This window comes from Octopus sinensis, linkage group LG27 (assembly GCF_006345805.1).
Source record: "Octopus sinensis linkage group LG27, ASM634580v1, whole genome shotgun sequence".
Lineage (NCBI taxonomy): Eukaryota > Metazoa > Mollusca > Cephalopoda > Octopoda > Octopodidae > Octopus > Octopus sinensis.
Genome location: NC_043023.1, coordinates 13,098,234 through 13,110,260, shown reverse-complemented (window position 1 = coordinate 13,110,260; position 12,027 = coordinate 13,098,234). Strand labels below are relative to the sequence as shown.

The following is a 12,027-nucleotide window of genomic DNA, read 5'->3' as shown; positions in this document are numbered from 1 at the left end:
ACTGCGTGGCACCTGGGGCGAGTGTCTTCTATAACCTCAGGCCAACCAAAGCCTTGTGAGTGGATTTGGTAGACGGAAACTGAAAGAAGCCCGTCGTATATATATAAATATATATATGTGTTTGTCACCCTACATTGCTTGACAACCGATGCTGGTGTGTTTATGTCCCCGTTACTTAGTGGTTCGGCAAAAGAGACCGATAGAATAAGTACTGGGCTTACAAAAGAATAAGTCCCGGGGTTGAGTTGCTCGATTAAAGGCGGTGCTCCAGTATGGCCGCAGTCAAATGACTGAAACAAGTAAAAGAGTAAAGAGTATATATATGTGTGTGTGTGTGTGTGAACCCGATTTATACATTTCTTGTATTTTGTTTTTGACCATAGTTCTGTAGGGGGCAGAAGCATGGACTCCCTTCTAGAGAGAAATAAAAAAAAACTTGAAACTTTTTTCACATGTGTTTGCGCAATGTATGCAACAAAATAGCAAGATAAGACATCAAATGTCAAAACCTTAAAAATATGTGGTATGTCCAGCATCCAAAGCGTGTTGACAAATTATTTCATTAAAAAAAATTCTTCTTTACGGCCAAAAAATGGATGGATATCATGGCAGAGGAAGACCTGTCCTTAGATATAAGGATAAGCCGAAGCAATCAATAAAGTCTCTAGAGTTTGATTTGACATGTTGGGGAAAGTCATTGCCTGGATCCACTTCCATGGTGTAAAATTTCTGGCTCTAGACAAATGGTGTAAATCTGATTTAGGTGTATTTACACCATTTCTCTACAAAGAAGAAATTTTCTCCATGACAAAACACAGTAAATGGCAAATGTATAAGTATGGACCTGCCACTGACGTATCCAAAATGGTAATAACAATGCATTTATATAAACCACTGCTTAGCACCCTTATTTTGTTTAAAATGTAGAATACCAAGGGATAGTGCACCTGTGTACCCACACTATACTGAAATATATGCACTTACTAAAGTGAATAGGGATTTGTCCTTGCAGTTATGCACACATCCACAAGTAACTGATTGGATACACAAAGTGTGGATGGAAGCACTCCGTCGGCTACGACGATGAGGGTTCCGGTTGATCCAAATCAACGGAACAGCCTGCTCGTGAAATTAACGTGTAAGTGGCTGAGGACTCCACAGACACGTGTACCCTTAACGTAGTTCTCAGGGATATTCAGCGTGACACAGAGAGTGACAAGGCCGGGCCCTTTGAAATACAGGTACAACAGAAACAGGAAGTAAGAGTGAGAGGAAGTTGTGGTGAAAGAGTACAGCAGGGATCACCACCATCACCTGCCGGAGCCTCGTGGAGCTTTAGGTGTTTTCGCTCAATAAACACTCACAACGCCCGGTCTGGGAATCGAAACCGCGATCCTATGACCGCAAGTCCGCTGCCCTAACCACTGGGCCATTGCGCCTCCACACACAAAGTGTACACTCAGCTGGTCAGTCTTTCAATGTTTTTAGAAATGTGTCAGGATGTTGTGAGAAGAATTTGAGTTGATGAAAATGAAGAATAGCAGACCTATATCCTGCAACCGACAGACACATTCGCTCAATCAAAATCCTTAGTGTCTCCATTGTGACTTCATTGCAAAATCCATTTCTGAACTCAAATTCCCTTCCACACATCCATTGCAAATAGATGCAGATTCTTTCTTTCTTTCTTTCTTTCTTTCTTTTACTCTCTTTAACCCAAGTCTTCTCCTTCAAACATGCATACATTGAAACCGACGGGTGCAACCGTCATTGTCATCACCCTCAGCTATATATAGCGACGCCTCGGCTGGCTTCCGTGCCGGTGGCATGTAAAATGCACCAATCCGACCGTGGCCGTTGCCAGCCTCGCCTGGCACCTGTGCGGGTGGCATGTAAAAGCACCCACTACACTCTCAGAGTGGTTGGCATTAGGAAGGGCATCCAGCTGTAGAAACATTGCCAGATAAGTCTGGAGCCTGGTGCAGCCTTCTGGCTTCCCAGATCCCCGGTTGAACCGTCCAACCCATGCTAGCGCGGAAAACGGACGTTAAACAATGATGATGATTAGACCAAAAAGTGTACGGACGCCACTATATATATGTATATGTAAAAAAATACAAACTGGGACAAGAACTCAAAACATTTAGAAGACGATACAAAAAACACGGACGGGACATTCGAAGCCTTCAATCTTCAGTCAAGAACCGGATCATCTTTGCAATTTCGGCTGATTAAATGTCCTGTTTTTGTTGTTATTATTATTATCATTATTGTTTTTACGTATTTTTGTATTTTTATTCGTGTAACATCGTCCGGTTTTCTGTCCTTGTTTTGTACACATTCGAGGCTTTCTTCCAAGGAATCTAATGTGCTTGGCTTAGATTTTCCTTTGGGGCTGGCCAGATCGGAGCAATCTCAAGATTAATCAGCCAAAATTGTGAAGATGATTCAGTTCTTGACTGAAGATTGAAGGCTTCGAATGTCCCGTCCGTGTTTTTTGTATCGTCTTCTAAATGTTTAGCGTTCCTGTCCCAGTTTGTATATTTTTACATATACATATATATATATGTATATATGTATCGCCTGTATGGCGATGTTTCGCTTGTCGTAGCACAAGTTTCTGTCGATTTCCGTAAAAAACTTTTATTTTTTTACATAAGTAATGAGAGCGAAAGAGACTAAGAGAAAGCGATTGTATGACGAGGGAAGTTCTTTTGAAGTTACCGTGCATGGGAAGCATTGATGTACATGTGTGTGTGTGTGTTTGATGGAGTGTGGGAGACAGACAGTATGTTGTGTAAGTGAAGTGCTTCTGTTAGTGTGTGTGAAGAACCAGAGAGAGTAATGTGTGAAAGAGAGAGATAACTGAAATTTTTTACTCGGTGTATGTGTATATGTATGTCTGCATGTATGTGTGTGTGTATGTATCTATGTATGTGTGTGTGTGTGTATGTATGTGTGTGTGTATGTATGTATGTATGTATGGCCGATTCAGTGTTTACATTTTTTACGGAAATCGACGGAAACTTGTGCTACGACAAGCGAAACATCGCCAATATATTTTCTGGACTAAAATAACAACTTCTAAACTGAAATGATGATCGGTTGTTTATGAACACCTATGAACCACCGTTACATGGGATATAAAGTAAATTAATTGATAAAATGCTAGTAAAACAGTTTAATTAATTGATTAATTAGTAAAATGAGGGGAAATCGATTGAAGAATACCATATTAATTAACGTTCTGTTGTTTAAGAGGTTATATTAATAATTTTGCTGAGGCCTGCAGTGTTTGAGGGGAGCACGGAGTCAAATATATGGAACCCAGTATTTCCCGAAAGGGATGAAAGGCAAAGTCGAGCTCGGCCGTATTTGCAGTCAGGAGTTTCCGCTTGGGTCGACATTTACTTTCCTTCGTTTCGAGGTCGCTATAATAATAATACTAATACTAATACTATTAATAATAATAGTGTTGATTGTAGTGAGTGTGTGCGATTTGAATATAGAGGCACCTACCTTCTCTTCGTGGTGACGGAGATCCTCCAGAGATGGCTGGTCCTTCCTCACAGCCCTACCCGAACACTAACAATAGCAGCTGCTAGCCCCAAACCCTTTAGCGACTTCCTCGCACGTCTTGTCGCCAGCACGACCCACGTTGGTAAAGGTCAACTTCCGCCCCCTGCGCACGCTTGACGGCTGACCCCTTCCGCTTGCCCCAGCTTCCAGTCAACGCACCCCGCTGCTGACGTCATCCCACACGCCACCCTGATTTTAAAGATCACAATCTCTCCGCTCCATGTTGTAGTCTACCATCCAACCGGGAGAGCGCCTTGCTCATCGAGATCTTTTCAAGCTGGGCTCCTCGTTCTCCCCCTCTCCCGAATCATCGTCCGTCGAAGCAACAATCCTGCGAAGGTCCAAGACATGTCGTGGTGTGCCATCTACGGATACGTTGCTTCTGGAATTGATCGCCGTCACCGTTCCTCTGCTCCATTGAGACGTACAGCACGCCTTTGGTGGCTTGACCCAGACTTCCTCCCCTATTTTCACGCGAACGGATCCCTTCTCTTCCTCGTGACCCTCCGGCGCTTTGCTCGGGTGCCTCCATTCATATTTGAACACAGCTCTCTGCGGCACAGATTCCTCAGCCTGTCCGGATCGGGGAGACAAGTTGTACTAAAAAACTGCTTCAAGCGGCGAAATGTGCCCTCTTTCCGCTATGGCCTTGACTGTTCGATGGTGCCTCTCCACGATCCCATTACCGCCCGGCCTATACGCTGCTCTGAACAAGCGTCGCACGTTCCACCGATCAAGCATAACCCTCAATGCTTCCGAACGAAACGCCGCCCCGTTGTCCATCAGTAGTTCTTCCACGGGACCTCTCTCTAAAAATATCCCGTTCAGGATCTGCACGATCTCGTCAGCAATGCCCGATGTCAACTCCCTCCAAATGGCCAGCCGGCCCGGCCCACAGTCGACCATGGAGAGGTACATTCGCTGACGGTAGTGTGTCACATCCACAGCTAGCCTTTTCCAGTTCTGCTCCACGGAAAGGCTTCCCTGTTCATGCCCACATGGAGCAGGGTCGATGGACTGACACCTGTCGCAGCTCCCGACCACCTTCCGGACGCTTCTCCTGGTGACGTCAGCATCAATTTTTTTTTTTTTTTTTTTGCCAGATACAGGGTCCTGTCCACACCCAGGTGAGGCATAGCGTGCAGTTTCTTCAGTTCAGAGTCATCCAACTGACACGCCACAGCTATCCCTTTCCGAGCCTCCTCCGGTTCTTCCAACCACGCCCTTTTTACCCTGGTCAGTACGTCCGCCTTGTTTTTCTCCAAAGGCACGAAGACCACGTTCAGCTTCAGTCCGAATTCGGCGATCAATTCACCTAGAACTCCTAGACGGCGCTTCACTAACATCTCCGCAGCACCTTTCGTCCGCACTCTCCTGTCACCGGTGATCAGCGATCCTACCCAGCCAAGCACAGTGGCCGAATCCATCCGCATTTCAATCGTGCGCAGCCCCCATTTCAAGGCCAAGTTCACCCCTTTCAGCAGCGCGTCTAATTCGGCGACATTGATGTGGTTGAAATCATCTGCTTTCCGAAGCCAGGCCTCCACCGCAGTGCCTTCGATTGCCAACACCACCCCTATCGCTATACTGCTAGCATCACACCAGACGGTCCCGCATTTCGTCTTGGGCACGTACCAGTTCCCCCTGACCGGGTCTTCCGCTCTTGTCCTCTCTAGGATCTCCTGCATCATCGCCACCGTCCCTTCTCCCACCTTGTCGTCCCACCTCTCTCCTTCTGCTCGTCTCTTGGTGTAACTACACGCCGTGCGCAGCCATCCAGCGATCGGGTAGTGACCGACCAACTTCCCACACACCGAGAACAGCTCTCTCCTGCTGACGCTGGAACTCAGCTCTGGGATTTCATTTCCTCTCTGGAACACCAATTCACCTGATCTATCTCTTCGCAGCTTCAGCCCCAGCGCGGCTCCCCCTTCAATCGACTCCGGTGGCTTAGCAATCAGTCCGAACTTCTCCAGATGTCTCACTACCTCGTCGGCTGGCACTACAGTTTCGTCCACCAAAATGTCATCAATGTAGGAGCTGGTGGCCTTTCTAATCTTGCCGTCTTTCCCTAGGACGGACCTAAGCACTGCCGCCATGATCTTCGGAGTGGAATTCAGCCCGAAACCCAGCCTGGTTAGACAGTACGTCCGGCCCTTGTACCGCACCAGCTGATATCACCATAGTTTGTCGCTCACATGGAGCTGCAAGTATGCCGATCTCAAGTCGACAATCGTCGCTACCTCAGTCGACTGTCTCCACTTACGTAATGCCTCACCACAAACGTCTGTCGCCTCACCTCCCGTGTGACACGATATGTGCTGGTTTAGCTCCCTGAAGTCCAGCACCGGTCTGACTTTTCCCTTCGTAGGCTGCACCACCGCCATCAGGGGTAGCACTCCGCCCGCTACCTCCTCCTTCCAAGGGACAAGGACCCCTTCCTCGATCCACCTCGTCTTCAAACTCAACCCTGGCTTGGCCTTTCAGGGTATGCTGGTAACAGCTCACCCTGTTCTCCAGTGTCGGGGGCTCGTCCTTCTATTTCCACTCTATCGTCCACTGCTGACCATCGAACGCCGCCTGAAAGTCTTTGTCCTCGATGGTGTAAGCAGCGCAGTCCCTCGCGGGGCTCTGCTCCCTCTGGCGATCCTGACTCGCAGTGCACGACGCCCCCACGCTTCCGAACGTGACCTCATTTCCCACAACACTGACGCCACCGAGGCAGTTGATGGCGTCCATCCCCATCACCACATCAACTCCATTTATCACGCGTTCGGCCACAATTGCCTGTAGCCTTAGCGTCGCACCGCGCACCACTATCTCTACCTTGCTGCTGCCTCTGCAACGGATTTCGCTGCCGTCGACCGCCCGGACACTACACACCCCGTTCCATTCCTTCGTCACCCTCGAAGTCACCAGGGTGGTCGTACAGCCCGTATCCACAAGGGCCTTGAATGTCTCACCCTCGGCCTCCACGTCAATAAATGGCAGCGTCTCCAATAGCGCCTCTACTCGTTTGAGGGGAAAGTTCGAGAGGCAGCAACTTCCCCGCGGTCGTTTCCCTGGCCGCAATCACGGGCAATGTGCCCTGTCTGCCTGCATCGATAGCAAACAGGCCCCGGCTGCGTACAGTCCCGCGCCATGTGCGGTCCCTGGCATCTAAAACACCGTCCTGAGAACGGCCGCTCTCGTTGCACGGTGGGCTTCTGTACCTCTTTCTCGGGACGTCGTCCATCTTTACGCGCCTCCGTCACCGCCATCGCTATCGCCTTCCGCCCAGAGTGTCTTGTCAACGCGCGAGCATGTGTTACAAGTTCGCTCAATGGCATCTTTTTGACCCCGGGCAGTCGTTGTAGGTGAATCCCTACATCGTCGGGGAACCCATTCACGAACGCCAGTCGGGCTGCTCTCTCCAGTCCTTCTCCGGCAAACTCGGCCAGAGTCGCTAGCCTTCTAGCTTCCGATGCAAAATCATCCACCTGGCTTTCCGTCCACCTGATTGCACCCAGCTTAGCGAAAGCTGTGTACTCGCATTCCGTGTATGCGTCACACAAGCGCCGCTCTATATTCCCATCGCAGAGCCGTTCTTCTTCATCCATCTCTAGGTAAAGCGACAACACACTCCCTTCCAAATACAGCGCCATAAGACTCGCCACGTCGCTTATGCCCTGCAGTCTCGCCACCAGCCTGATTTTCTGAATCCAGGCCACTACATCGCCTTCGCCGTTAAAAGGTCTGACGACGTCACTGGCGATCCTAATTTTTGCAGACATCGTGTTGAAAAAAAATGTGAATGTTTACGAACTGCCGAAATAGCTTGTAGTGAGTGTGTGCGATTTGAATATAGAGGCACCTACCTTCTCTTCGTGGTGACGGAGATCCTCCAGAGATGGCTGGTCCTTCCTCACAGCCCTACCCGAACACTGACAATAGCAGCTGCTAGCCCCAAACCCTTTAGCGACTTCCTCGCACGTCTTGTCGCCAGCACAACCCACGTTGGAAAAGGTCAACTTCCGCCCCCTGCGCACACTTGATGGCTGACCCCTTCCGCTTGCCCCAGCTTCCGGTCAACGCACCCCGCTGCTGACGTCATCCCACATGTTGATGACAATAATCTTTTGTACTTTAGACACAAGTTCAGAAAATTGGCGGGAGAAGCGGACGTCGCTTCCATGGAACAACGTGCGCTAATGTTTCTTGTTTGTTTTTACCTCGAAAGGATGAAAGCCAAATTCTACCTCGATGGGATTCGAACTTTTAGAGTGTAGACGGACGAAATGCTGTTATGCATTTTGTTCGGCATGTGAACGATTCTGCAAGTATATCATAGAATTATATATGTGTTGGGTTGTCCGGAAAGTTCGTGCCCGTTTTTGAAGGAAAGAAAAAGGTCAATAAATACTTGCCAATACATTTTTAATCAACCAAATATGAATCGTTTAGTTGCACAATGCGTCTCCATCTTTCCTTTAACTTGAAAATACCCTCTTCCCAGAATTGAGGTGGTTTCATGCCAAAGAAAACAGGTAAGAATTTAGAGAAATGTAGAAACGCTTCATCTATGTACAGAAAGTTGTAAAACTTTCAAAGCCTCAGTGAATTCTGACCCCTGAAAACATAGGCATTAAATGGATGACAGTGTTGATGTTGTAAGATTTGCAATGTTGAATTACTATGTCGTTTAATCATTCTCTTTATCTCACTGCTTCTTTTTTTCTATTTCAGAATATCACATCACGTTGACGTTAAAGAAATCTCTTCATTTAGACATGCCTCTGATATTTTGATTGACTTTCATCAATTAAAGGAAGACCATATATTCATAAGGCACATTCATCAATGCATCAACGATAAACGATGAGAAAATATTTCTTCTATGATGGAATTAAGAGCAACATTTTTGTTGTCTTCGCTGTTTGGAATGTAGAGAAGGTGATTGCTTGGTTAATTAAGCTTGGATAAATTTACAAAAGTTTTAACTGTTTACATCTGCCGTTTTAGATGTTAAGCAAGAACACAGATGAAAGAAACACAGTGTTAAATTATTCTCTGAAAATACTGACACAACTGAACACAGATATATTCATAGAATTGAAAAAATCATTATCATTGTGATACGTATGAGAAATTATTATCTTATAATGAATGATTTAAGAAAACCAAACAAACCTGATTCAGGTGAGAGGCCATATCGCTGTGATGTCTGTGGTAAATCATTTACTGAAGAAGGAGTCTTAACCAAACACAAATGCATTGATACAGGAGAGAAACCATATCACTGTGATGTCTGTGGTAAATCATTTTCCCAAAATTGTCACTTGACTAGTCACAACCGTATTCATACTGGGGAAAGACCATATCGTTGTGATATCTGTGGTGAATCATTTTCTCAAAGTAGATCCTTGACTAGTCACGTACGTACACATACAGGGGAGAAAGCATATCATTGTAATATCTGTGGTAAATCATTCTCTAGAAATAGTCATTTGACTAGTCACGTACGTACACATACAGGAGAGAAGCCATATCATTGCAATATCTGTGGTAAATCATTCTCTCAAAGTGGTGAATTGTTTCAACACAAACGTACACATACGGGAGAAAAACCATATCATTGTGACATCTGTGGTGAATCATTTTCTGATAATAGCTCTTTAACTTATCACAAACGTGTTCATACAGGTGAGAAGCCATATCATTGTGATATCTGTGATAAATCATTCTCTAGAAATAGTAACTTGACCAGTCACAAACATGTTCATACTGGAGAAAAACCATATCATTGTGATATCTGTGGTAAATCATTTTCTCGTAATAGTGACTTGACTAAACATAAACGTATCCATACTGGGGAAAAACCATATCATTGTGATATCTGTGGTGAATCATTTTCTCATAATAGCTCTTTAATTCGTCACAAACGTATTCATACAGGTGAGAAACCATATCACTGAGATTTCTGGTAAATCATTATCTACAAGTTGGACCTTGACTAGTCACAAACATATTCATACTGGGTAAAAACCATATCAGTGTGATGTTTGTAGTGAATCATTTTCTCAAAATAACATTTTATCTAGTCACAAATGTATTCATACAGGAGAAAAGCCATATCATTGTAATATCTGTGGTAAATCATTCTCTCAAAAAGGCCACTTCAGTACACATTTGAGTATTCATACACAAGTGTAACTGTATCAGTATTAAAATTTATTACACCATGACAACAATTATGAATATTTTGTCTGCTAAAAGACAGGGTTTATTCCTCTTCAAGCTTGACATTATCAACTTCAGTTTCTTGGATGTCAACATGAAATTCATGAATCACAACTTCAATATCATTTATATATCTAAATATATCAACACAGAGATGACTTTGGTTTCTGAAGATGATTGTGCTGGACTTTTGAGGATTTTGTTATGAGAGAATAAAGGAATGGGAATAAGGAATAAAAGTTTTAAGTGACATTGATTTTCTCTTTGTTGTGCTTTTTTCCTCATCATCATCATCATCATCCTCTAACATCCATTTTCCTTGCAGTCTTGGGTGGGCAAGTGTGACAGTTTCTGTCAAACCAGAGCACTGCTCCAGGTTCCACTCAGATTTAGCTTGGTTTCTTTGGGTGTATGCCCCTAAGATACGCGGCATATTCTATTAATATTCCTGTTCAAGTATCGTAACAGTATGAAACAAGTAGTAGCTCTTTCAGTTGTGTATTTAATTTGATATATATATATATGTGTGTGTGTGTGTGTGTGTGTGTGTGTGTGTGATGTCAGTCTCATAACTAAAATAAGTGTATACAAATTCGACCTTGATGGGATTTGAACTTTTAGAGTGTAGACGGACGAAATGCTGTTATGCATTTTGTTCGGCATGTAAACGATTCTGCTAGTATATCATAGAATTGCATATGTATGGGGTTGTCTGGAGAGTTCGTGCCGATTTTTGAAGGAAAGAAAAAGGTCAATAAATACTTGCCAATACATTTTAATCAACCAAATATGAACCGTTTTGTTGCACTATGCGTCTCCATCTTTCCTTTAACTTGAAAATACCCTCTTCCCAGAATTGAGGTGGTTTCATGCCAAAGAAAAAAGGTAATGGAGGAAAACAGGTAAGAATTTAGAGAAATGTAGAAACGCTTCATCTATGTACAGAATGATGTAAAACTTTCAAAGCCTCAGTGAATTCTGACCCATGCAAACATAGACATTAAATGATGACAGTGTTGATATTGTAAGATTTGCAATGTTGAATTACTATGTCGTTTAATCATTCTCTTTATCTCACTGCTTCTTTTTTTCTATTTCAGAATATCACATCATGTTGATGTTAAAGAAATCTCTACATTTAGACATGCCTCTGATATTTTGATTGACTTTCATCAATTAAAGGAAGACCATATATTTCTGAGGCACATTCATCAATATATCAACAACAAACGATAAGAAAATATTTCTTCTACGATGGAATTAAGAGCAACATTTTTGTTTTCTTCGCTGTTTGGAATGTAGAGAAGGTGATTGCTTGGTTAATTAAGCTTGGATAAATTTACAAAAGTTTTAACTGTTTACATCTGCCGTTTTAGATGTTAAGCAAGAACACAGATGAAAGAAACACAGTGTTAAATTATTCTCTGAAAATACTGACACAACTGAACACAGATATATTCATAGAATTGAAAAAATCATTATCATTGTGATACGTATGAGAAATTATTATCTTATAATGAATGATTTAAGAAAACCAAACAAACCTGATTCAGGTGAGAAGCCATATCACTGTGATGTCTGTGGTAAATCATTTACTGAAGAAGGAGTCTTAACCAAACACAAATGCATTGATACAGGAGAGAAGGCATATCATTGTGATATTTGTGGTAAATCATTCTCTCAAAGGAGTTACTTGACTAAACACAAGCGTACACATACAGGAGAAAAGCCATTTCATTGTGATATCTGCGGTAAATCATTCTCTCAAAGGAGTTACTTGACTCTGCACAAACGTACACATACAGGAGAAAATCCATATCAGTGTGATATCTGCGGTAAATCATTCTCTCAAAGGAGTAATTTGATAAATCACTAAAGTATTCATACTGGGGTGAAAACCATACCATTGTGATATCTGTGGTAAATCCTTCTTTTATAATAGTCAGTTGACTTATCACTTACGTATTCTTACTGAGGGTAAACCTTATCACTTTCATATCTGTGGTAAAACATTTTTTAGAAATAGCCATTTAACTAGTCACAAGGAATATTAACCAACAAGTGAAGTCGGCATTACACATTTGCAGCACATTCAGAGCAAACTCGAGCATCGCCACTCTATACTTTTGTTCATAGGTTGAAACTGTGTCAAAACTTTGTTAATGCGACATCAAAGTCTGCCGTTTTAAGCACAACTTAAACACAAACCCAAGCAACGCCGGCTATACT

The 12,027-nt window shown here is 43.7% G+C and overlaps 2 protein-coding genes and 1 pseudogene across 2 annotated transcripts in view; all 3 read left to right on the top strand.

Annotated features, from left to right (window-relative positions):
• LOC115225186 overlaps positions 1-12,027 on the top strand; it is a 195,309-nt pseudogene that overhangs the window by 50,315 nt on the left and 132,967 nt on the right.
• LOC115225197 (zinc finger protein 239-like) overlaps positions 1-12,027 on the top strand; it is a 28,879-nt gene that overhangs the window by 7,639 nt on the left and 9,213 nt on the right. The window contains exons 2-3 of the mRNA XM_036514279.1: positions 8,305-8,946; positions 9,115-9,394. Coding sequence (XP_036370172.1) covers positions 8,700-8,946; positions 9,115-9,394 — 527 coding nt within the window. The 5' untranslated portion in view covers positions 8,305-8,699. The remainder of the gene's footprint in view (positions 1-8,304; positions 8,947-9,114; positions 9,395-12,027) is intronic.
• LOC118768216 (zinc finger protein 239-like) lies at positions 11,029-11,724 on the top strand. Its single transcript, XM_036514323.1, has 2 exons — positions 11,029-11,217; positions 11,282-11,724. Exon 2 carries the CDS (start codon positions 11,294-11,296, stop codon positions 11,672-11,674), a length of 381 nt encoding a protein of 126 aa, XP_036370216.1. The 5' UTR covers positions 11,029-11,217; positions 11,282-11,293; the 3' UTR covers positions 11,675-11,724.

Excerpts from the sequence above, each read along its gene's own strand:
- LOC118768216 (XM_036514323.1), top strand. The coding sequence starts at position 11,294 with ATGAGAAATTATTATCTTATAATGAATGATTTAAGAAAACCAAACAAA.